General features: G+C 39.4%; 1 protein-coding gene across 2 annotated transcripts; it reads left to right on the forward strand.

Moving 5' to 3' along the window:
- The first annotated feature begins 1869 nt into the window (after positions 1-1869).
- On the forward strand, positions 1870-24228 carry c5h20orf194 (chromosome 5 C20orf194 homolog). 2 transcript variants are annotated; one of them, XM_017690438.2, is made up of 37 exons: positions 1870-2040; positions 4013-4092; positions 4320-4436; positions 6073-6197; positions 6487-6583; positions 6669-6775; positions 6881-6958; positions 7044-7145; positions 7229-7284; positions 7444-7579; positions 7678-7759; positions 8640-8676; positions 8769-8853; positions 9361-9437; positions 9568-9612; positions 9729-9774; positions 9906-10017; positions 10757-10827; positions 12038-12088; positions 12221-12311; positions 12398-12501; positions 12694-12840; positions 12952-13037; positions 13242-13343; positions 13444-13564; positions 13671-13759; positions 13857-13991; positions 15333-15458; positions 15569-15606; positions 15692-15827; positions 16723-16809; positions 16911-17017; positions 17306-17380; positions 18323-18498; positions 20168-20233; positions 20342-20435; positions 20538-24228. In XM_017690438.2, exons 1-37 carry the CDS (start codon positions 1985-1987, stop codon positions 20639-20641), a joined length of 3444 nt encoding a protein of 1147 aa, XP_017545927.1. In that variant the 5' UTR covers positions 1870-1984; the 3' UTR covers positions 20642-24228. The 2 variants fall into 2 exon arrangements, with proteins under 2 accessions (XP_017545927.1, XP_017545929.1); XM_017690440.2 differs by having other exon boundaries at positions 13251-13343.
- The last annotated feature ends 770 nt before the right edge of the window (positions 24229-24998 follow it).

A 24998-nucleotide genomic window follows, 5' to 3' on the forward strand; every position in this document is an offset into this window, starting at 1 on the left:
CTTTAAAAACATGGTTCTTCAAGGGTTCTTTAGAAAAGAAAATGGTTCTATATAGAACCATGAACACTCAAAGAAACCTTTGCTTCATAAAAGGTTCTTCAGATTGACAGAGAATGTGCTATAGATGGCTCCATACAGAAAAGGATTCTGCTATTGGTATAAGCTTGACATGGTAATAGTGCTATACAGAACCCTTTTCAAAAAGGTTCTACATAGAACAATCTATAGTACATTTTTTCCCAATCTGAAAAACACTTTCAAGATGCAAAGAACACTTTAATCATGCAAAAGGTTCTACGTATATAGGCTTTCGTCATATGGAAAGATTTTCTTTACTTTTCTTTTTAAAGAGTACACTGAGGCTCACTGACTTTTAAAAAAGTGAGTTAACCTGGTCACTTTCACATTAAAATGCATCCATTGCCACATGAGTTATGTATCTACTGTGGCAGACAGTACAGCCAAAGTTCTGCTGGTGACCAATTTAGTTCTGCAGCTTTACTGTTATACTGTCCAACTCTGGCTGTGTGTGTGCATGGGTGTGTTGGTGAGGGGCTTAAAGGATAAGACAAAAAAGAAATAAAGAATAGGACTTAGTACAATTCAGAATAGCTCAGCTGTGGCTTTACTCTTGCTGTAACCACTCTGACCTCTAACCTTTCTCGATCCTTTCTTCTGTATTCCTCCAGCAATTTTACCAGCTTTTCAGTATTTTACTGGTTGTAATTATGGAGAACACAAAGAAAAAAGCAGGGGTTTTAAGAAAATGTTTGTCAGGTAAAAAGCACTTGTTTGATGGCTCTCTGTCCCACAATCAGCCTTAATAATAGAGACACCATGATGAGCAAGCAAAATGAATTTCATTTTATTCAATGTAAACAATTTTATACTGAAATCTGCAGTTGAGCAGTGGCCTTTCTGAACTTTTGGGGGTCCTGCGCGAGATGACTCTTCTGTGAATAATCTTAAAATGTGTATAAATATAAAGCAAGCAAACTATTATGAAAAATATCAACAGAAATCTTGCTTTGACTTGCAGTTTTCTTAAACTTTTAAGTTAAGCAAATAAAGTAACTGTGCAGGAACTTTTGCAGATTTGCTGTGCGTGTGATTTTGACACTGGTTTGAGCAAATTTCGCCAAACAACTACAAATCTCCTCATCTGGCCAGCTTCACATTTAGGGAAGCTCCATTTACATACTGTGTTTCTAAAGATATATTAAAACATTAATAGCCTTTCCATAAAATAAACACCATGATTCTTTTCATAATCTGTAGATGTTGATGAATCCTTCACAAAAAACCGAGCTCATCAAGACAGAACTGTCTTTGAATCTCTTGAAACATTTTTAAGCCGGCAAGTATCTGAAAGCCATCAGCAGCTGTGGAATGTGGATAAATCTGGACGGGGGTGGGGATATGGGGGCAGTAAGGCTAGCTTTGAATTTCAAAACCCTCTGAAATTTTAGCGCGAAATCTTTATGGACGTGATTACCATATATGCCACCATGAAGAACATTTGTAAAATGATATGTAATGACATATGTAATGACATATAGCTGCAAAAAACGAAAACGTCTCCAGTTACAGCTGAGAAGTGAGGCATTGTTAGGGTATTGCATTAGCCACTGTAAGAGAATATTTCACTTCTACCTCTGTGGAGGGGACGCAATGATAGTCTTACGAGTTCATTTTTGCCAGAGGAATGTATTCACATTCTTAACACCTCTCGGATGATCAACTCGTGTAGAAATATTATGGTATTGTCCTTCTTACAAGATAAAACAAGTGTTTTTAAAGCAAAAATTGCAATAGTTAACGACACATCCCCCTATTTGGTGATATGGTACGGGCGGTTACTATGCTGTCTTGGCTGCGTTTGTCTTCTCCAGCTGCGACTGTTGACTATGAGGACGTGTGCGTCTGAAAAATAACGGCATAGTATCTGTTCAAAACCTGACTTTTTAATGCCTGCATCGTTAATATGGCTGGTATAAACAGAACTAACGGAAGGCCCTATTTTCTCGGTCCGGCAGTCAGGTGACTACAACATTAAGCCGTTTTACTTCGTCTGAATTGCTTCTTACTTGAGCGACATGTTTTGTTTCGAGTGAGGTGACGGTTGTTGTGGTAGCGCGGCTGAAACGTTAGCCAAGGACGGCCAGCTTTCGACTTAACCTAGCTGGCTAAGCAGCCTGCTAACTGGACATTAATACGAAAATTATTCAGATTAATTGTGGGTCTGTTTGTGAATACACGCTGCACTGTTTTATCTAAGCTATTGGCTAACGGGAATAACCTACGTAAATCTCAGTATGCTCAGTGTGGGTGTGTTGGGCGTCGAGTAAAACGTTAACTACCAGGCTGTAACCGTCATCGCGTTTATGTCCATGTTCGGTTACGTTACGTTACCTGAATGAACTGTTGATGGATGAGCACCTAGTCTGAATAATTTAGGCCACATGACCTGAGCTTATCACCGAGATACTGAGGCAGCTAATTCCGCTAAGCTGCTAGCACGGTGTGAACATCCGTAAGCGTTAGCAAGTTATTTATTCAACATTGCTGAAAGGGGCCGGTTTTGCCTCTGGATAGTTTTTTCATTACACGTCTTTTTTATTTTAGCCATTTGTTTGCTTATTAATATTATCTCATCAGTATTTAGTAGCTAACATTGCAGAACCAAAATACAAACAATGAAAAAATGTGTTGCTTTGAATTGACTTGATTCAGCACAATCACCTGTAGTTCATTTTGCTTACTCTTTGAAAGAGTGGTGGGGTATTTTATTCATATGGAACTGGTGTACACGTTTGAATCAAGAAAATTCAAAGCAACACTTCTTTCAGTGAATTTATCCAAGAGGGACATTTTCAAATCAACCCCCTTCCTGCAGATTTCATATCCAGTTCTTACACACCTGATCCATCCAATCCATCAAGTCAAGGACCTGTGCAAGACAGTAAATGGAGGAGATATAGTGTATTAGGCTGGAGCCAAACTCTGCCTCAACTATTGGAGCAGAGTTAGAAACTGCTGCCCTAAAAGAAATTGTTGTTTAGTATACATTTTTGGGATGTGCAATTATGGCTGTTCATTCCAGTGGTACAATGATGAAACAAGTCTACAGGATTACAGCATTTTCAGGCTACTTAGAAATAAGTTAAAATGTTCTTAAGCCATACACCTTTACTGACGTAATGAAAACAGCTTGGCTTTTGAGGGAGTTAGGGAGTGTCCTAATTTCAGACCTTTAATCTAGCTTTCAGCAAATGTTAAGTAAGTAAGTAAGTTAAATTTATTTATACAGCACTTTTCACAGACATAGGTCACAAAGTGCTTTACAAAAACAAAAAACATAATGTTAAACAAAAGACAAACACAAAACATACACATAGGATAGAAACCTAATACAGACTAATTACCCAAATGCCTGTTTAAAAAGTTAAGTCTTCAGCTGTTTTTTAAAAGAATCAACAGAAGTCTTTAAGTGAGTATGTGGCACAGACAATTATCTTAGATTATTAGACCTGAGAGAGCGAGCTGATAAATGTGGGTGGAGTAAATCAGCCACATAAGCAGGAGCTTGCCCATGCAGTGCTTTGTAAGTGAGAGTAAGAATTTTAAACTGGATCCTATATGCAACAGGAAGCCAATGAAGAGATTTTAGTAAGGGGGTTATGTGGCACCTTCAATTTGACCTTGTAAGTAGTCTTGCAGCAGCATTCTGAATAGCTTGCTATACATAGCGTTCTGAATAGTTTGTTAGAAATACATAATAAAAAAAGTACTGACAGCTGAAATCTGTTCAGGACATTTACAGCAAGCAAATATACATGCAAGTTACACTGCACCCTTTACTCCACTCTCAATGTGTTTTTCTTTGACTGATGGTGATTTTGCTTACTAGACTTAGTAGGCTAGACTCTGTTGTGTACTGGTTTATGTCTGTGTATTATACAGTGTAAAAGAAAAGTTTTGAAAGAATTATGAAAATATGCTGTGCCTGCAGCTGCTTACGCTTGCGTCAAGTCCAGGCTTTGCTGAGGGATGAAGGGAACACCGCTCCAGATGGCATCCTCTGCTCGCTAGGTGAGTTTGTCCTTTTTACCTGATGACATCCATTCCCTTTAATATCTCTAACTAGCCAGACTGAGAATGTTTATTAAGTCTTTAATGCCTATGTTTCACCATGCTACTAATACTGCAGGCAGGTATCTGCCTTGTACAGAATGTTTTGTGGCGGCTAGTACAAGAAAACCAGTTATAGTTAATTACCCTGCATTTGTTTCATGTTTGTTTTTTTGTGGATTTTTTAGGCATCGATAGCCGATATAATGAGGGCTGCAGTGAGCTGGCCAGCTACCTCTTCTTTGATTTATATAAGCATAACCAGGAGCAGATCCCAGAAGACTTCCCTGAGGAGGTGCTGGATGGTATGACCCAACTCAATGAGCCACACTCCACTATTAGCTTAATCCCAGGGTTGTGAACACTGGTTGCTTGTCTCCACTGAAATGTGAACATGATGATTCCCAGCTCTGGTGTTCTCTTCCAATAGCCGTTCCATTGTGTGCTGTAGAAGAGAAAAAAGAAAATAATCTCAAAAGGACATGAGATTCTTCCAGGTTTCTGAGTTTGCATAATCACATGTTCCAGTTTGGTCAGTGAACTCATGCATTTCAGGGTTTTCCCCAGAGTATTATAGGCCCTGCGGATCACTTTTCTCATCCTGCTTAAGAAAAATAAACAGCTAATGTTCTGCAAGTTAAGTTCATTGTTTGATAAGCATATATACAAACACATAGGATGATTTTTTCCGTATGACTTTGTTTATTTTTGTTTAAAACAGATATGTTTCATATTTTATTATTTTCCAGTGACCATCTGAGTGTAAAGCCCGTTGTTTTTCCTCACTGTACTAATTGTGCTCATGTTGAAGCTGTCTTTGACATTGTCAGGCAAAGACAATATGGTTGGTAAATACGCAACAAAAAAATGCATAAGCACATCCATCATACACTATATGAATGCAGAAGTTTGAACACTGGTCAAATTGCATGTTTTGTAGATTTTCTAAGTAAAAATACAGTAACATTCTGTACAGACAGCAAACTTAAATATGACTTTATACTACACACAGTTTCTACTTACTTGCTGAGTTTAAAATGTTGGGGAAAATAACCAAAAAATAAAATATATAAAATGGTATAAAATAAATTTTACACAGGCAAGTTTTTTTGTTTTTTTCCTAGTATGTTAAATTCAGCAAATAAACATTAATTGTGTGCTTAAATATACAGAAGTGTCTTCTCTGTAGAGGATGTGTTTATTAATAAGTTTGTGTATGTCTTAAAGTATCTGGACACCCCTTGTGTTCAGTGAACCTTCAGTGAATTTGTACTGAAACAGCTCATATCATTTCCTGAGAAAAGCATTGGCAATAGAATATGACACTCTGGAGACGCTGCACATGAGCCTAAGGTTACCATGCTGAATGCTACAGGGGTATAAAGCTCGGTGGAATAGTGTTCTCTGGAGTGATAGAGCACCGTTAAATGACTTTGGAATGACTCGGGGTGACATTTGTGATCCAGATCTTATAATCTAACATCAGTGCCTGACCTCACTAATGTCTTGTTGATGAATACATTTAAATATTAACAAAGTGTAAAGCTTTTCCCAGGAAAGTTGAGGTTGTTACTGCAGCAAACGGTGGGGGGGCCGACTACTTATTGATACCCTTGGTTTTAGAGGAAATGTTGTGCAAACATTTAGACACAGTATTTTAATAAATTTAGTATTTGCCGAGCTGTTGTTGAAACTACAGCAAAGTCTATAAATGACACTATAATTCACTCCAAGATGTTCTTTAAAAAAATTCAAACAAAATTCCTTAAACTTATAGCTGATGTTCCTTTAAATAAAGGATGTGTAATTATATGAAGAGGATTATCAGGTAGTTCTTAGTGACCCTCTTCAGGAAGTTATTTCTTTGACTCCGGAAAGCTGCTGTGTTGTGGCTTTAATACTCTGCTATTATACCGTGAACCGCTCTTTGTTTGTCCGCAGATGTGATCATTCTGATAAAGGCAGAGAGTGTGCACCTGTACTGTAACCCAGTGAATTACAGCTACCTGCTGCCCTATGTTTCCCACTGGAGGAATCTGCACCTGCACTGCATGACTGAGACAGAGGTGATAATCTGCTACATTGCTCTTTACAAACTTATGGAAAGACTGAGAATGTTTCTCAGCATGTTGCCAATTTGCCACATAGTACACTGTTTTGGGAAGTCAACAATCTTGTATTACCCCCAATTGACTATTATTTGTAGTACTGTTAATTTCTTTAAACAACAACAAGATTCTTATTCAATACACAAGTTATACAAATGTTCTTACCATTTTTATTCCTCTCTCTGTCTCTTTCTCTCTCTCTCTCTCTCTCTCTCTCTCTCTCTCACACACACACACACACACACAGTATGAGGATGAAGAAGCAGCAGAAGAGTTCAAAATCTCCAGCTTTGTGTCCATGGTTGAAGACTGCACTTGTATTGGAATACCCTACAGCTCTCATAGTAAGCCCAAAACTCATGCATGTAAATTAACTGATTATTTTTCTCATTCTGCCATTGATGTTGTTTTGAATACTGTTGTCTTCAGGCCATATGCAGAAGTTTGATGTGTTCATGTTGGAGAAGTGGCCCATTGTTCAAGCATTTGCTCTGGAGGGAATCGGCGCTGGAGGATTTTTCACCATGAAATATAAGGTAAAGTATAAAGAGGACATTGCTGAATACTGCTATCTGTACAGAAACACACACACAACCTTCCTGTTGCAGTCTTTACTAATTAAAAGTGTAATTTCTTTTTAGCTGATTGATGTGAGTGAACAGCTTTGGCAGATATATGCAAGACTGGACCCAGTGTCTTTGGACTGTCTGCTCAATGAGGTAAAATGGACAGTGTTGCCTAATTACCCAGTGCACAGAAATACCAACAAACAAGAGCTGATACAAAAGTGATGCTCTCTTGCAGGATTTGGAGTCGTTTGAAAGGCAGTGGAGCTGCTTGTTCTCCAGTTTGGGCATAGAAAGTGCATTGTCCATGCAAGAGTTGTCAGAGGCTCAGACTGCAGAGGTACGCAGTTGCTCTTATTCTGAAATATGCAATTATTATCTCTAAACTAAGGAACGGTTGTAATATTCTTCTTTTTCCCATAGCCATTCAGAACATATTACTCCCATGGTCTCATTTCAAGTAACATCACAGATAACAGGTAATATAATTGGACTAGATCTCATTTTCTGTTACAATATTGTATTGTATTGTATTATATATATATATATATATATATATATATAAATATATATATATATAATATGTGAAAAGTATAAAGAGACATTAAATGTGGCCTGTATGTATGTGTGTCTGTCAGTAAAAGCCGACAGCCATTCGTGTTGTTTGGGAGTCACTCCTCTAAAGAGGATTTGGACAGCCACTGCTTTACCTTCCCTTCTGAGGGCCACCAGATTCGTAACACAGGGCCTCATGGGGGCCCTGCCAAGCACATGGTAAGATGAAAGAAGTGTACAAAGTCAACAGTCAAGCACAATGCAAAAGCACCTTACATAAATAAAAAGTATTGTTTATATCTATTCTTTCTTTTCAGCTCCTTCAGTGTGTTGCACCTAAGGGCCCCTTGGCCTGTGCAAGAACATATTTCTTTGGCAGCACTCATGTGCCATACCTAGGTAAGTTTGTGGTATGAGCAGTAATCAGTAAAGAGAGCAGGGGTGAGCAAAGTTAGTTGATTTTCCTGCTTTAACATGCTAAGCCACACGGTGAACTTATGAGCTAAATCAGGAAAATCACCAGACTGCAGGACTGGAGTTCCCCATCTCTGCAGTAAAGCTTTTGGCTCAGGGCACATGTACTACGTCTGCGTGGCATGAGTGATGCTAAACGTCTTGCTTGTCATTTCAGTGCTTATGTTAGTTAGGGCTGCGTTTCTAAAAAAAAATGCGTCCTAGCTCAAACGCGATTCTTAAATGGCAGTACAAACACAGCACGCAAGATGCGTTTGTGAGGATAGTATATAGAATCAAATTGTAAGTCGCTCTGGATAAGAGCGTCAGCCAAATGCCATAAATGTAAATGTAAACATAGAAACTATAAAAATGTAAAAAAAAAAAAAAAAAAAAACTTGTTAACATTTCATGATAGCAAATTAGCACAAACACGATTCTTAAATAGCAGCATGCTGGAAACCACTAACATTTAAGGACATGGGTATTGAAACTGAGCCAGGCTTGAAACCATTTCCCAAGTCAAAATGGTACAGAGGGTAAACAAATTCATTGTGCTCGTTTTCAAATGGTGATTTTTATTGAGCATACTAACAGGTTTGGCTGTATATTTGGATGAAGGATGGCTGTAGAACTTGCTTGCTGCACTGTTCTGCAAAATAACTAATGTATGTGTAAATGGTAGCATGTATAGCTGCTGCGTCGCTCATGTCATGTAGGGGTGGTATGTGTGAAACAGGACTTTTTCTTAGTCTTATTGTTTTGAGTGACGTATTGTGGACATATGTGGACTATGTTTCTCTTCTTTCTCACTGTCTTTCCCCAGCGCATGATAACACCCAGCAGATGAAGACTGAACTCCTGTAAGTGCTAGACAATGTTAGCATGTGCAGTTTAGTTTAATTACACTGATTTCATTGGAAGTAAAGCTGATTGATTTTTTTTTTTTTTGCAGGCTGCTGTCACAGATCTATTCAGCTGCAATTCAGGCTGTGCTGGCAGGAATAAAATGCTTCTCCATCAATTCCAGTGCTAGCAAGGTGCACTTTTAATCCTGTGTAAATAGCAGAATTCAGTGATTAGCGCAATAATAGCCAGCACATGGCCTGTGTACATATGTACAAGAAGTGCGTTTACATGCACCCAACGATCTGATCAGTCATATTTCTGCAATTATCGGATTATTCAAATAGCCATGTAAACAGTATACTTCGATTTCTTAGATCAGAGTAAATGTAAAGAAGAGCTGGAGATTGAAAGGTTGGTAGGTAAACAGGCAGGTAGACCATCCAATCATTTCTTTCTGTCTGATTGGACAGGGTTTTTAGACCTGTGGCCTTCACAGATAGCAAATATTTTATTGTCAGAGCATTTATCAATTGCTGTCAGGATGTAAAGAATATTTTAAAAAATACAACAAAAAATAAAAAAATAAATTACCTCCAGTTTTACAGGGTTTTACAGTAGTGCATGTTATGAAAGCTAAGTAATAACTGCACAAAATGTTATACACTGAGCTTTTCTTACACAGCACTGTGTTTTCCCAGGCAAAAGATGTCGCGGAGCAAACGTTTCAGCTGGCTTTGGATGCGCTTGGCTTGCTTCAGTACAGGAGTGCTCTCAGGTCTCACTCTCAATCTCGCTTACTCTCTCACATACACTTAAATTACTTGTTTCCTTTCTTAAATTCCAGTGTGTTTTCAGGTAATTAGTTGTATATGATATTTGCTTACTTGCTTTGTGTTGTAATTCAGGTCCAAAGCTGTATTCAGCATTCAAGCTGTGAACAATGAGGGCAGGTGAGTTTACACACTCATGCACAGCACAAAAATATGTATGTTTGTTCACCTTGTCACCTTGTTTGACAGGTGAAATTACATATTAGTGTTGTGGTACCTCTTTTTTACTACTGTAGAGTCATGCCTCTCAGTGATGAGCACAGTCGCTTTCTGGTGAAAACTGTAAGTATTGCTGTTTGTCACATCCTCAGATTTTTTCCAGTTTTTCTCTGATATTGCATGTATATGTTATATAGACTGTTTTCGAATTGTGCCTGTATCACTGTGTAATGGTGTTGTATGACCTTCCTCAGGCGTCTATGGTGGTACATGATATTCCAGATCTCCAGTGGGGGGGAGACGACCTTGGATCTGTAGTGTTCTCTGAGTCCTTTCTGGAGTCCAGCATCTACATTGAAGATAGGGGTGAAATTTGTCTATTGCAACCACATCTCTTGCTTTTCTGTTTTTTAGTTATAATGGTTAGATGGAGGCACAAGCTTCAATTCACAGCAAAGATGTGCTGATAGAATATTTAACAATGTAATAGCCTTATTTCAGATCTCATTGCTCTGCCAGAGTTCATCTGGTGTCTCGTATGTTATTGACTTTGCGTAAGATTGTTTCCTAAATTGTGCTGTTCCACTATTTCAGTGCATGTAGTAGGCGGTCCAATGCAGACAGTTTGTGATTAGCTACAGCCTTAATTTCAGACCCATTGCAAGCACATATTGTGGCATCATCAAGCCAAATTTTGTGCTGTGGTTTTTCATGTACATACTTCTGCCCTCTGTATTCTGCCAGACAATACTGCTATAATTGTTATTTTGGAGTAACAGAGTACTGTTTTGTTTCAGCATAAGTTCAGAGAGATTACATTTTACTGTCCCTGTAAATGTGTTTTGTGGATAGAACAGTGAAGGTTATTATTTACATAAGGTTATGTGATTAGACCATGAAACACAAAGATGTCCCTAGGCTGGAAACATGCAACAATGTTTGGCTACTTGAAAATAATAATCACATTGATGACCTTATGCTGAAACAGGAATGGCCAGGCTAAAGCACAGCAAAGTGAGCTAACGGAGTGAAAGTAGTCATGGGAAGAGTAAAAATGTGCTGCATAGTATGAAGTCAAATGTGTAATATTTATCTTGCTCTGCAGATGGCGCCCTTTCCACAGACAGCTGCTTCACTGTGCTTACCTCTTCAGTCCCACGCCATATGTGCTGGCTGGTATGGTGTTTTTTTTCTCTCATACATTGCTTATGTGTGATATGACCATTGACAGATAAACTGTTATCACATTTTCTTCTTGATTATAAACATTTGCATAGTAAAATCACACTGCTTATGTTACCCATATTGCAATACACTGGCCCCCTGTATTTGAAACCTAGTTTTGTGTGAAGTCCAAGCTCAAGTACTTTATTGCCATTTATTGTTTTAAATACCTACATTGGAATACAAATGTGGAGATCTCAGATAGAAAAGGAAATATAAAAAACTTTAAAACAGTGGATTTCTGCATGCTAAATATCTTCTATTAAAGAGAATTTTTTGTCTATCACTAGGCCTACATAATCTGCAAAAAGCAATTATTTGACCTGAGTTATTTAAGCTGATTGCAGTTGTTTTCTGTGGTCCTTAGATTTACAGTCAAAGGTTTATGTCACAACAGACAGAATGTGAATTGGGTGCATTTTTATCATAGGTGCTGTAACACATTTAGAGAGTGGTGAACTCTCTAAATGTCAGTGGTCAGTTGGGAGCTATTAAGAATTGAGAAAACAAGATGGCTGATGTATCAATTTGGTCAATTTAAACATGTATTTTATTACTTACATACAATGAACAAAAAAACAGTTTAGTAGTTATTCTCAATAATTTAATGATAGTTAATCATCTGCTAAAATGCGTTATGGTAACAAGCTTGTTACATTCTCTGCAGTGCTTTAGTTCAGTTATTGCCAAACTGTAACAACTCTAGTTACTATACTATCAATAGTGCATCTGTAAAACCTTCTGAAAATGTTAGTGTTCAGTCCTTCAGTTACCCCCAAAGTACCATCCTTGCTATGTTTTTCTATTAAGTGAACATATTTGACCAGGAATGACAATCTCACTCTCTAAAGCAGGGAAGGAGAGTTTCTTCTACTCAAGCACACCCACTTTTAGTATTTCTCTGATATTGCATGTGCTTGTTATCTACGCTGTGTTTTTGTATTATGCTAGTTTTACTGTTGTGTGACGAAGGGTTGTATGACCTTCCTCAGACTTCTGTGCGGCTCGGGACGATTAGCAGTGGTAAAAACAACAAAAAGACATAGCAATTGCATGTTTAACAGTTAAACTAGGTGTGTTTGTTTCTTTACAGTGTGCACTACTTAGCACTGATGAATTTGTTCTTTTTACTGACTGCTGGCTTCTGCTCTGTGGGTTTTAGGTGGAGGAGTCTGATGTCAGATTATTTGAGCAGGCTCTGCACTTGCTGAAGGTGAAATATGTTGTAGTACTTATTTTAACACAAAGTTTTTGCTTGATTAATAGACATGCTTGACACACTCATCCTGTGCTCTCTGGCTTTTATTTTCTTCCACCTTGTGCGTGCGTGTGTGTGAGGGAATAGGAGGAGAATGGGACATGTTTGGGCACCCCTCTAACAACAAAAGACTCATCCCAAGTGTTCTCCAGCAGTCTGCTTTCCACACCTGAAGAAGGTATTCATTGCTTCCTTCCATATGTTTACATTTGTACAGTGCTTTTTTTAAGATTTGTTCTTATGTTTTGGGATTTTGTGTTCTAGGGAAGCTGGTGTTTTTCTCAGAGGGATTACTGTTCATAAGTTCACATTATGGCACCATCACCATCTCCAAAAACCACATCAAGACCATCAAAGTCTATGATGGGGTCAGTGTCCATCATCATTATGAAACTACTTTATTAGACACTCAATTTCAGAGCAATTATGTTATTTTTTACAAAGCTACACTCTTCTAAAAAGCATTGCAAACCCCAAAGTTTGACATTGTCTGTTGGATTAAGTATTCATTGCTGCTGAGTCGTAATCAGAAATGCTATGTGAATGTGAATGTTTTGCAGGACTCTCTCTCTACTGCAGCAGTGCTGTTCATAGATTATGAGAGCTCTCTGCTGCCACACCTTCCTTTTCATCTGCACAGCCCTGATCACTGCTTGGCCATCACTCTGATGCCCAAAACAAAGGGATATAAAAGCTTCTACTCGCTGGTATATACACACAGACATGATCACCCTGATTTATTTTTCCCAGCAGTGGCTTTGGCTTAACCATTCTGGGCTTGTGCTTTTGTTTTTAAATTAAATGTGTGTGCATTTCAGGTCCTGCAGGTTTGGAACAAGCCTGATTCTGGGCTTCGGATGCAGCATGTGGCCCAAGACCAGCTGAGTCTGGGCCAGAAAAACATGTGAGACTGCCATCCACATACAGAAATACAATGCAATAGCTCTGCATCATATCCTTATTTTTGCATTATATCCTTATCTTTTGATTGCTTTGACAGAGTTTTCTGTGTGTGTGTGTGTGTGTGTGTGTGTGTGTGTGTGTGTGTGTGTGTGTGTGTGTGTGTGTGTGTGTGTGTTTTTTTTTTTTAACCTGCTGATCCTGTCAGGTACTCTAGATTAGTGAAGCTCCATGAGCCACATGGTACATCCACAGCAAGCTCCAGAGCAGCTCAAAGGACCGCTTATCCAGAGCTGCCGGAGTTGGACAGGTAGCACATGTTTATTCAGTGGCCAATTGCAGGGTTCACTGTTGAGGTAGTTTTTATCTCAACAGTCAGTATTGATGAGGGTTTGTGTTGTGATCTCCAGGTTCCTGAAGCATTTTGCTGTTAGCAGTAGTGTTTGTGAGGAGTCTGTTTGCAGTGACCACCTAACAGCTCTTTTCCCGAATGCCCATCATAAACCAGCTCCTTCTGAGTCAGAGCAAAAGGTCAGCCAGCTAAATCACATGCACTGATATGCATACTCTTGCAGGCATATTAAAGGTCATGGTAGCATTATGTTTTTGATTAATTTTTGTATTTGTTTGTTCGTAGGTGGTCCTTTCCATCATTTCAGGCTTACCAGGCAGTTATAAAGAGAGTCTCTGTGATTTCTTGGTGGATGTAAATCAAGAATGTGGCAGGTGGGTGCAAATGTTCATTAGCTATCATGGCAGCATATACAGTAAATGATTCAAAACATATATGTCCACTTTCAACTGTATGTTGATTTATTGACAGATGGGAAGTATACTCCCCTGCCATGGACATGGAAGATCTCTGTGTACCACATCTCCAGCGATTCCTGAGCAGCCTTGTTGACACACAGAGTGAGATGCATTTTAATACTCCAAGAGTGTTACTACTCACACCAGGGTAAGATGTGTGAAGGTTTTATTTATTTTTTTTTATACAGTCATGTGGTACTGATGTTCATACATAGCCCTGCAAAAATATTCAACTTCCTTAAGTCGTGAGATTCATCTGGATATGTATGCAGATTGTGCTTTCCAATATTTTTATTGCAAACTAATATTGCAAACATGCAAGTCTTTTGGAGGAGGACAGGGTAGAGCAGTTGCAGAAAGATAAAGGTAGAGCATTCTGTAATATAGGTGCCATAACTCTAAAAGATCTGCCTTCAAAATTGGAACATTTAAATGCAAGCACTGCCAAGAGGCCAACATCAGAGAACGCCTTGCAGTATCTCCCTGTATTTTGCACCATCTGTTCGTCCTTCAGTTTTAACCAGAAGCCCAGTCCACACCAAGGAAAAACATCACCACAGCATGATACTGCCACCCCCATACTTCACTGTGAGGATAGCGTTTGTTGAAAAATGAGCAGTGTTGGGTTTGTGCCACACACAACGCTTTAAATATAAGGCAAAAAGCTTTTTGTCTGATCTGAACACAAAAACAAATTCCATGTTTTAGCTGAGTCGCTCTGCTTTCTGGCATACTCCAGACATGCTTTGATGTGTTTTTTTCTTCAGTAGTGGCTTCTTTCTAGCCACTGTCCCATACAGGCTGGCTCTATGCCCAGCTTTTGATATTGTTGACTGGTGCATCTTCACTCCGGTCTCAGCTACTGAACTCTGTAGCTCCTTCAAAGTGACAGCTCCCCTCGCATGTCCACTTCTAAATCTGATGCTGAGTTTGGAGAGATAGCATTGTCTAGTCCGTGCCTGGGTGGTATGATGCAGCATCTCTTTCCTTACAGTTCATCTAGCACTGCTCACTGGGTATTCAAATACTTGGATATTAGTTTATAGCTTTTTCATGTCTTGTGCATGTCTGTAATTTTATCTCTGATTGCATTAGTGCTCTGTGGTCATTTTTATAGCGTTCCTTCAGATTCACAGTATGACCAATGGTACTTGAACTAAGGAGGTTTTTTTATCCAGAAAAGGTAACTTCTTTAATGATTCCACAGGAATATCTTTCATCCGTGTAAACGTGGAGCTTCTGTAGCACAGGGGTTGAATAATTACACAAGCTACATTTTTGCTTACATAAAACCAATGTCACTTTAAGTTGATTTCTTTTTGAGGGTCAGTGTTTTAAAAGAAAGTGACAGCATGAAATATCAAAGTGTCAAGTGAGTCAAGAGTCAAAAATATAAAATGTTTGTAATCCACATGAATCTGATGACATTTAAGGAAGTTAAATAATTTTGCAAGGCTCTGTAAAGTATGTATGTATGTGTATATTATAGGTGCACTGATGTGTTGGATGTGGTCCAAGCTATCGTGTCTCATGCAGATCCACGGGTTCAGAGCAGAGTAAGTGTGGGTACAGTCACAGCCTGTGTCAACCCCCTAGCTTCCTTCATGGAACACAGGTAAGATGATCACTTTGTCCCTAAGCTGTGCACTGTTGTCATCTTCTTAATGCTACATACAGTAATAAATGTCTGGTTGAGTTTCTTTCAAACCTTCCCTTTGTCCCCAGGCTTCTTTTCCCCAAACTTTTGGAGCAGTGCAGTCAGGGTAGGGATTTTCATTTTTGTTGTGCACGCATGTATAAGTGTAGAGTTTTGTGCAGCATTTGTATTGAATTCTCTATGTGGTACAGGGGTGGTGAATAATGTGGTATTTACGGGTTTGACCACGGACCAGAAGCACCCTCTGCTAAAACACATGCAGCAGCTGATCCGTTCAGCCAACCCCAAAGCAGCGTTCATCCTAGCTGAGAGAGGAGCTGTGACCAGGTCAGCAAGTCCATTTGTACACATGAAACTAAAGACAATGCAGTATCATTTTATCTTTTCTGATACAAATAATGATTTTGCAACCATTCTATATTTCTCTATAGCCTTAAAATGATCCATTTTTTATTGAAGAACTTAACTTAAGATGGGCTGCCAAAAGTAGGCTATTATGCACAAACTACTTACATGCTCATAGGAAGAAATACAGCTTTTTAGCATTTTCTGCTAATATCAGCCCAATATCAAAATATTGCAGTCACATTATCCTTCATTCCTTATCATAACCAATATATGTTGATGTCAATGAAAACTTGCCAGATATATTATTGCAGCAATGGCAGTAAATAACAAGGTGACTGAATTGAATGTGTGGCTTGTTTATCCAGAGGAATAACATTAGTGTTTCTCACTTTCAGTTTATTGCATGTTTGTTTTCTTCTAACTTTTATCTACATTTTCTGTGATCTTTTTACTATGAACTGACAATGAAACATTATTCTAGATGATACATGAGTTTACGAGATGTGACATAACATGACATTTAACTTTTTGCACAAGTGAAAAGGGCTGAACTTGCAGTGAAGGTGAAATTATATACCTGACTTGCTATTAAATCTATGCTTTTTAACACAGCAAAAAAAGCAGCAAATGTATTCTCCAGACCTCCATGTTTTCTTTTTTCATGTCAATTCCCAAGTTAATAAGATTTGCTTCTGTAATATGTGTGTGTGTGTGTTTGTGTGTTTGTGTTTGTGAAAAATCATGTCTTGGTCTTATCAAATGTTAACTTAGGACTAAAGATAGGAAGTTTCTGTAATATGGCCCCAGCATCAGAACAGCAGCAGATGTGTTGTAGTGACCCATGCTTTATGATGTTTCTTTTACTCTATTACAGAACTGAAGATATGCGGCTGATTCTGAGCGATAGGGGTTTCTCTCAGCCACAGATGATCAGATCCCGATACCTGCTGTACCCTGGCTGGTGAGCGTGTGTGTGGGTGTGTGTGTGTGAGAGAGAGAGACTGTATATGAATGTATAACTACATGTGCTACAATAACATTGTAATGCATATTGTGGTGTAGGTGGGAGGGCAGATTTGTGTCTGGTTGTGGATCTGTCTCCATGTCTCAACACTATTTGCAGTTCAGCCGTCCACTAGAGAAAACCTTGTTCCTACAACACTGCAAAGGTGAGTGTGTGTGTGTGTGTGTGTGTGTGTCAGTGAGAAAGAGAGAGCGAAAGAGAGAGAAATTCTTTCATCTAGGTTGGTAATAGAAAATAAAGATGGTGTAATCCGAATTGAAGGTGTTAGCAGCATGTCAGAGTTCTGTGTGAACATGCTGCTCAGAGATCCACTGAAGATACCAAGTAGAGTGATGAAAGCTGATCCTGCTATGTGGTGTAACTCTCTATATCTCTGTCTCTCTCTCTCTACCCCTGCTTTCCCTTTCCTCCCCTTCCTCCTCTCCATCCTCAGGACTAAAGTCTTCTCTCAGATGCAGCCCTTTCACTGGAAACATCTATCACATCAGTGGGAAAGTGCTGTTTTCTGGTAAAGTTCTACAGTTCCTTCTCTCTTTACTCCTAAATTGTCTTTTAATTCTGTGCTTTAGACATTAATTATATATAACTTTCAGACATTTCTTAACATATATCACCGAACAGCAGGATTTCTCCTCCAATGGCTTTGTCTGTTTTAAATCTATGTGTGTGGTAAATATGAGACTTGCCTTTGGGAAGTGGTAGACAGGAGCCCTCTGGGCTACTTCTGAACGGTAGGACTTTCACGTCTAAATCCTCAGTGGTGTGGCCTGCTCCACTCATCTCAGTTCTCCTCTGTTTCCACTCATTTTTCTCAGTTGTTTTTGGAAGGCTCTTCGAGCCTGTCCTTTATTTGTCCTTGTGACCTTCTGTGGTGTAGTTGCATGGAGAGAGTGAGTAGAATGCAGAGGTTTGAACGGCTGTTTAGAGTGGTTGGGATAAGTTGATTTACTATGAGTTGATTTTAGTAGTTTGTTTGAGTTTCAGCACCATGAAAAGCACTCTGGATAGTGTAGTCCATTTATTTTTTCCACCTGGCAGGAGTTCATAAGATCCTAATGCCATCTGTAATGCTCAGTTATCACCATAAATCATCTGTGTTTTGTATTAAGCACTTATGATTTTTGGTATCTCTTGATTTACTGTAGTGTCTGTCAGATCCCTGTGATGATTTCATTTATATTATAATGCATTGTTTTGGTTATTTTGATCCTAGTTTTAATTCCTGCTTGTGTGTACAGTGCTGTTGGGAGTTCGTTTTGTAACGAGAGGAGTAGTGAGAGTGGAATGTGTGGTTGTAAGCACGCTGGGCAGTGCAGCACGTCCCTGTTTGATGATTCTAAAAAATTGTCACTGTGTTACATACAAATTTAGTGCATAAATGTGATTTGTGTATGTGTGTGTGTGTGTGTGTGTGTGTGTGTGGGTGTGGTGTGTACATTCTTGTAAGCAGACAGTAACAGGTTGATGGAGGTGAGCTGTAACTCTGTCAGTGGCAGTGTGAATCTTTCCCCTGATCAGGGGTCCACTTATAGTAGAAAGACCACAGACAGCTGCTACCTGTTGTTCCATGGAGTGGGAATCACCCAGGAAGGCCTAAAGGACTGGCTCAGGCAGTGTGCTAAACAGGTATTTTCATTCATTCATGCACAAGTTGGCAGTAACAGTGTTAGTTGCTTTGGCTTTATCCCTTAGCACATTGGATTTAAACTTGAATGAATACTAGGATGTTAAAGTGCAGACTTCCAGTTTTAATTCAAAAGTAAACCTGTGTATTTGGGGAACTGTGTAGCAATTACATGGATTCCCAGATTTCAGTGGTCCATAAGTAGTTGACCAATTGGATGATGTTTTTCTTGGCCAGCTATGTGTTCTTACATCTTCAGTATATGCAGAAAAAGATAGCAAAAGGTCTAGAGTTGATTCACTTGCACATAGACTCTTTTTCTGTCATACCTTAACATGAAGACCAAAGATGTGTCAGTGGTTTAAAGCATGGCATTAGGAAGCTGAAAGTCCAGTCAAAGTGGCCATTAAGTTATTCATTGTTCAGTGTCAGGAAAAAAAGCAGAAAACATATATTTAGTAGAAAATTACACAAAATTTGCAACACAGTAAATATAACCTAATTGTATGCACTCTACCATGACTTTGTCTTCCCTCCTTCCAATCTGGAAACTAGCAGCTCAAAAAAGCTGTTTCCAAAAGTGTCACCAACATCATCTTCCCCTTCAAAGAGACAACTAACATTCATACAAGTAACTACCTAAACGCAATTACCTGTGCACATCTTAACTGTATAGCTGTTTTCTTTCTCAGGTTTGTCTAAACTGGCTAAAGGAGATATTTCAGAGGAGATTAGGTATAAAGGTATTAGGTATAACACTTGCATCAGAAGGGGGAAAGTCAAAAGAAAAAGAGGAATCAGAAGTTCAAAAATAATTAAGAGATAAACCATGATGCATAACAACCATGTAATACCTAGTAGACCACCAAAACTGTGACCAGCAGATAAACAATACTTAAAGCTTTCATCTTTGAGAGAGAAGACAAAATAGAGCACAACTCTTTCTTCGGATCTGAAAAAAAAAAGTTTTTCTATTTTGACTGAAAATTACATAAAGGAAACGGCAGTTCAAATCAAATAGACATGTAAATATTACTCTGTATCAGAGTGATGAAAAGAGTGGCGAGAAAAAAGAAATGTGCCCATAATGATCAAAGTATACCCTGGCATCATGGTGAAATGGGCATGTATGGTTGCCAGCAGAACTGCTTTTTATTGATGATTTGATGAATGCTAAACTGTACAAAAACAAAGGTCAGGTCCAACCAAGTGCCTCAGAACTCTTCGGACAGCAGGTCACTTTGCAGCAGAGCATCACTAGAAAATAATTGCACTGTCTGGTGATGTGTGGGTCACAGATTTCAGGGAGTCAGTCAGTTATTTGCAATGCTATACTTGACAATTTTATATTATACTGGGGTCTGTGTTCTTTATGCATGTTTACTTGAACCAAATACAGACAGCACGGGAGCAACACTGTCACTCTCGCAGACACTCTTGTATACACTGTGTATAAAATGGGCTGTGATTTCTTTATGCTTTACCCAGCTCACATTGTGCTCTTTAATGTCATGTTAATTTTTTATATAAACTCCAGTGTGCTCTAATATGCAGCCAAGACAAAAAAAATGCCTCTGCCACATTACTTAGGAACTATGCTGTATGTTCAGACACTCTTATGGTTGAGACACATGCCAGTTTCTGGATTTGCCTTTTCACATTTTCTAACAGAAAGTGACAAAGAAAGTTAAGAAGACCAAAAGAACTCTTACACCACAGGAGATCAGAAACATTCATGTGAGTAACACAAACACATGTACATGAAAAAAGGAACAGAAAACAGAAATGTTCCGTTCTCGTTCAACAGAAATGTTCTCGTAATATTATGCCCTATTTTGTTTATAGGTGAAGAAGCACCTGGAACCACTCCCTCCTGGTTACTTCTATAATGGCCATCAATTTGTCAGTTTCTTTGGAGAGAAACAGAATTTCCACCCTTGTATCCTTCACCACAAGTATCACTGTTTATTCTGTTTTCACCTACATATTGTGTTTGTAGAATTGAATGGTATGTGTAGTTTCCTTACATGTATATATTCAGTGATGGACCAGTTCATAGAGGAGTATATTCAGGAGGCCAATAAAGAGATAGATCGCTTCAACAGAGAGGTGGACCTATATGCACACACAGATCTCTTCGAATAAAATTCTTCCACTGTCCAGTTCGGGAAGGGAGGGGGTTCATTCTAAGACCATTAACACCTGCCATCCAATCAGCTGTTCACTTGATTGGCAGTGATGTCAAAAAAACAAAAAGAAATCAAAGCACTAAGAGAGGGAAGGGTTAGCCATTTCGTCATGAAATCAGGGACAACCACTGCAGTCTAGATGATGAGATCTTCACCCAGCTCACTTGCACTGTCTCTCTGCAGATAAGTCCTGAGAAACAGTCCACCTGTAAATAGTGCATCCGGGAGCTTGTGTGTAAAGCACCTGCATTTGTCTCCTGAGGCTTTAAAAAAAGCATCATGCTGCATTTATTAACTTTGCACTGGCTTTTAAAAAGTAAGATTATTTAACATTCTTGTTGTAGGTTCAGATGGTCTCTCACTACAGTGTATAGTGTTAATGTAATCTTGAGGAGTTCCTGCAGCAAGCCATATGGTCTTTATTACTACTAGAGAGATGACAGCAGTCATTTCACTCTAATTCCAGTACCATGTACCCAAAGAATTATTGCTACGATCATAGCTGGATGCTAATGGAATTTGTCAACAGGGCTGAAACTACTTTAACAGGAGAAGGCTCTGAAGTCCACAACCAGAGGAGTACAGATGGGCGCACAGATGTGATACTCTGTCAATCTGTAGACTCCAGCTGTGGAGTTGAGGTGATCATCTCTCATCTACTGCAGCACTGAGTCATCCAGTGACATCAAGTCACTCTGAAGTGATCATTAAAGCAGGTGATTTGACCACAAGCACAGAAGTCATTCCATGCAGGGTGGGGAATGGGGGGGCGGGGGCAGGGGTTGGGGTAAGGGACGGTAGTCTCACGGTGTTACAGGAATCTGGGTTTGAATGCGAGGCTGGGTTGTAAATGGGATAGAACAGATTTGTTGTTTTCCCCTTGTTATTGCTTAAACCGAGTCTCTGTGATCGTAGAGGTGGCATGTGAGGGTAGGAATGGATTGGCTTATCTTCTAACTTACATAAACGTGGCTTGAAATGTGTGTTGTTGAAGCCTCTGTTACCTGAGGCTATGACTTGGGTTAGCTGAGGCTTTGATGGGTTGGGGCGGGTCATATAATAACCAGCTCTCGCTGAAGTGGGATTAATATGTGTTTATTAGAGCCTGTAGGAGTGGATCTAATCTGTGTCATGCTGTTTGCAGGCAGATTTAGCTCTTTACCTGGGGTCTCTGTTCTCTATGCATGTTTACTCTAACTAAATACAGATAGCAGGGGAGCAGCAGTGTCACTCTCATGTACACTTTTGTATTTGACCTTGCATCTGTAAGATGAGTATTAAGAAGCTCGAAATTTAACGCTTCTAAAGTGCTTACCGCACTGCTAAAGTGTTTGATATGAAAAGGAGGGAGGGTTGCACTTCCAAAGAAACAGACACTGCTGCTCTTCTCTGTGCTGAAAGTATAGTAATGGAATTCTATACACGTGTGAGCACGATGTGTGGGCTAGCATCTCTCTCACCAAGCCATATGCAGTATAGGAGTATGTCAAAGTTGCTGTGGTCATTGATATGCTAGAGAGATGTGTTGCTGTCGCTGTCCACACTTGTCACTGTTGCTATGGAGATTCACTATATGGTAAACTTGCTGCCATCACCATGGAGACTTGTGACTTTGTACCTTTTTAGCAAGCAAATGCAGTTTGCCCCAAGATAGCACAGGCCCTGTTATGGTGAACTCTGAAAGGACAATGCACTGTGAGGATGTGTGTCTGCTCTAAAGTAAAAGGCAAAGCCGAGCCAGCTCGCGCACTGTTGACTGACAGAGCCCTTATGCCGAACAGTTGCTCAGAGTGGAGTTACACAATCCCTGTTGCACCTCAGACACACATTATCAGAGCGGTATCATTGTCAGAGACAGGCTCAACACAGCAGCTGTCCTTAAAGGGTATAGGGCTATGTAACACTTATATAATCTGTAGTTGAAAGTAGCAGTAATTTTTAGCACATACTATCTGCATGTGTTAAGATGTCTTACTAAGGTCTATTTATACCAACACAAATGCCTTTCACCAAGCTGGTACTACAAAGAGAAAAATCAGTCTATTTTGCATATCTGAAGAGAATTGAATTAGCTTGAGATGGAAAAAAATGTATTTTTATAAGGCTTTGAATTTAAAATTTAAAAAATACATGAAATGAAGGGGGTTTGCTGCTCCTCTATGAAGAACAGAAGTTTTGTCAGAGGCTTCAGGGAAAGCTGCCACAGCAGTGCCTTGGCCGAGAGGAACAGGCGTTTCGCCAGGCAGAGTCGAGCGCCAGTGTTGGTGAAAGGATAAGCAGTCTTTGTCTTATATGTGAAGGGTCAGGGGGTGCAGGCTGGCAGGAGGGCATTGGAGGGCAGCAGAGCAAAACCTTAAACAAAGACATTGAAGTGTCAAGGCAAAGCCTGGGCTTGGATTAAGTGGCCATGGTAGGCGTTCTTTAAAAGACAGCACCATGTCAAACTTATCTAACACTTAGATGGATGAATGCAGATTTGGCCATGGGGTCCTCCTTGTTCTCTTTATTGCAAAGAGGACCTCAATGAGGCCCTCCAGGCTGTCCCCATTTCTGCCTGCTGGATACATCCCTGGCCATTGTACCTGTGGAGCTGAGGTTAGAGGACTAAAACAGAGTTTCGTGTCAAGAAAGAATTTGCCTTTATATGTGAAAAATAATCTTAGATTAGAGGTTGCATTGTTGTTTGAATTAAAGGGATATTTTGAAGTTGACTTTTATTTTATTTTGTAAGCTGAAGATTGGCAGCAGAGTTCTAAGGCCATTCCTTCAAACCGAAGCACTTTTGAGACTGTAATCAGAAATGTCTCCACTTTGGCCTCAAATAGAATAATAATAATAATAATAATATACAGCAATATCTCAAACTTGCTGTAGATACTGAAAACTTGTTCCCAACCAAAGCATCTCACCCGTGTCCATTAACTACCCCTTAAAGTCTGTTGCTTATTATTAAAGCCTGAAGGGTCTTTCAGAGGCTACTCCTGCTTACTGTTTTTATAACTACTTTTTGATTAAAACGCTCACCAGATACTGATCGTGCTTTTTAGGCTAATCAGGGTACAGTAGCCGCTGAGAGAGGTCTCATTTGGAAAAAGAAGCTAAAGGGCTAATAGATTTTAATTGCTGCTGATGTTTGGTAGGGAACAAGAATGAGGTAAAGAATTCCAAGACTAAAATAGAAATACGCAACATGGTATTGTTTGCACAAAGCTGTCCTAGTTCTTGAGAGAGTGGAGTATCACTAAAACTTTTAGTTCCAGAGGGGAATAATGTGTTAGAAGTGAGGAATTCCCAAGACTTTACCTCAGAATTAAAACATCCAATGTTAAACTGAAAATGATTTCAGAAAGTTCTACTTGAAAAGTGCCAAAATGTTTTTTTTTCCTTATTTTAAGGGGTTCACTAAAGCGTTTGAAAATTCAAGTAATTGATTGTATTTGCACAAAACTACTGTAACTCTCGTTTTCTCCTGTGACTGATGCTTTTTCTAATCTATACGTTGTATTTATGAGATGGAATAATTCATTAAACTATTTATAAGCATTCTCTGCTAATGTGTCTCCTTGATTTCTGATGTTGGTTGATGCGGTTTTCCAACATTCTGTGCAGAGTCTTGCCATTAGGAGCACCGCTGTGAGTGGTGTTTGTTGGTGTGGGTGATGTTTGTGTTTATACACTCAGCAGTGGATTTGTCACATGGTGATAACATCTTTGAAAATGCCAAACCCTGCATCAACACGAACCTCAAGAGCTTGCCATTACTGAGGCTATTTATTACTGCGTGTGTGTAGGCTGTAATAGAGCTGTGTGTTTATCTGATATTCACTCACCCTGCTGTACACATCCTTTTCCTGGCCCGCACTTTTGGGCTCCATCCAAACGTGCACAAACCAAGCTTTTCTTGTTTTTATGTAAAGGCAAGCAGACTTGACGTCCCCTTGTGTACAGCCATGCACACGTGCCAAACAATTCTCTAGACATTATTACACAGTATCAGCACCTCATGCGCAAATCCAAAACACTTCTTTGCTCACAGATACAACACCCTGCATTACCGTCACCTTATATTAGCAGCACTTCACCTCTCCCTAGAGGCAGCAACCCAACATACACACACATAGCAGCCATTGTTTCCTCCTCGCTGAGCAGGGAGCTGCAGTCCAAGCTCATTCCGAGGCCCTATTTGTTTTGACTGCAGCATGTGAACGTACTCTGTTCTGTGTGTCCCCTCTGGCTTTCTACAGTACAGCTCAGTGCCAGTTGGATACCAGGCCTGATTCTGATTTGGAAAAAAATAATAGGGCTTGCTCACT

Source organism: Pygocentrus nattereri, chromosome 5, assembly GCF_015220715.1.
Source record: "Pygocentrus nattereri isolate fPygNat1 chromosome 5, fPygNat1.pri, whole genome shotgun sequence".
Classification (NCBI taxonomy): Eukaryota; Metazoa; Chordata; class Actinopteri; order Characiformes; family Serrasalmidae; genus Pygocentrus; species Pygocentrus nattereri.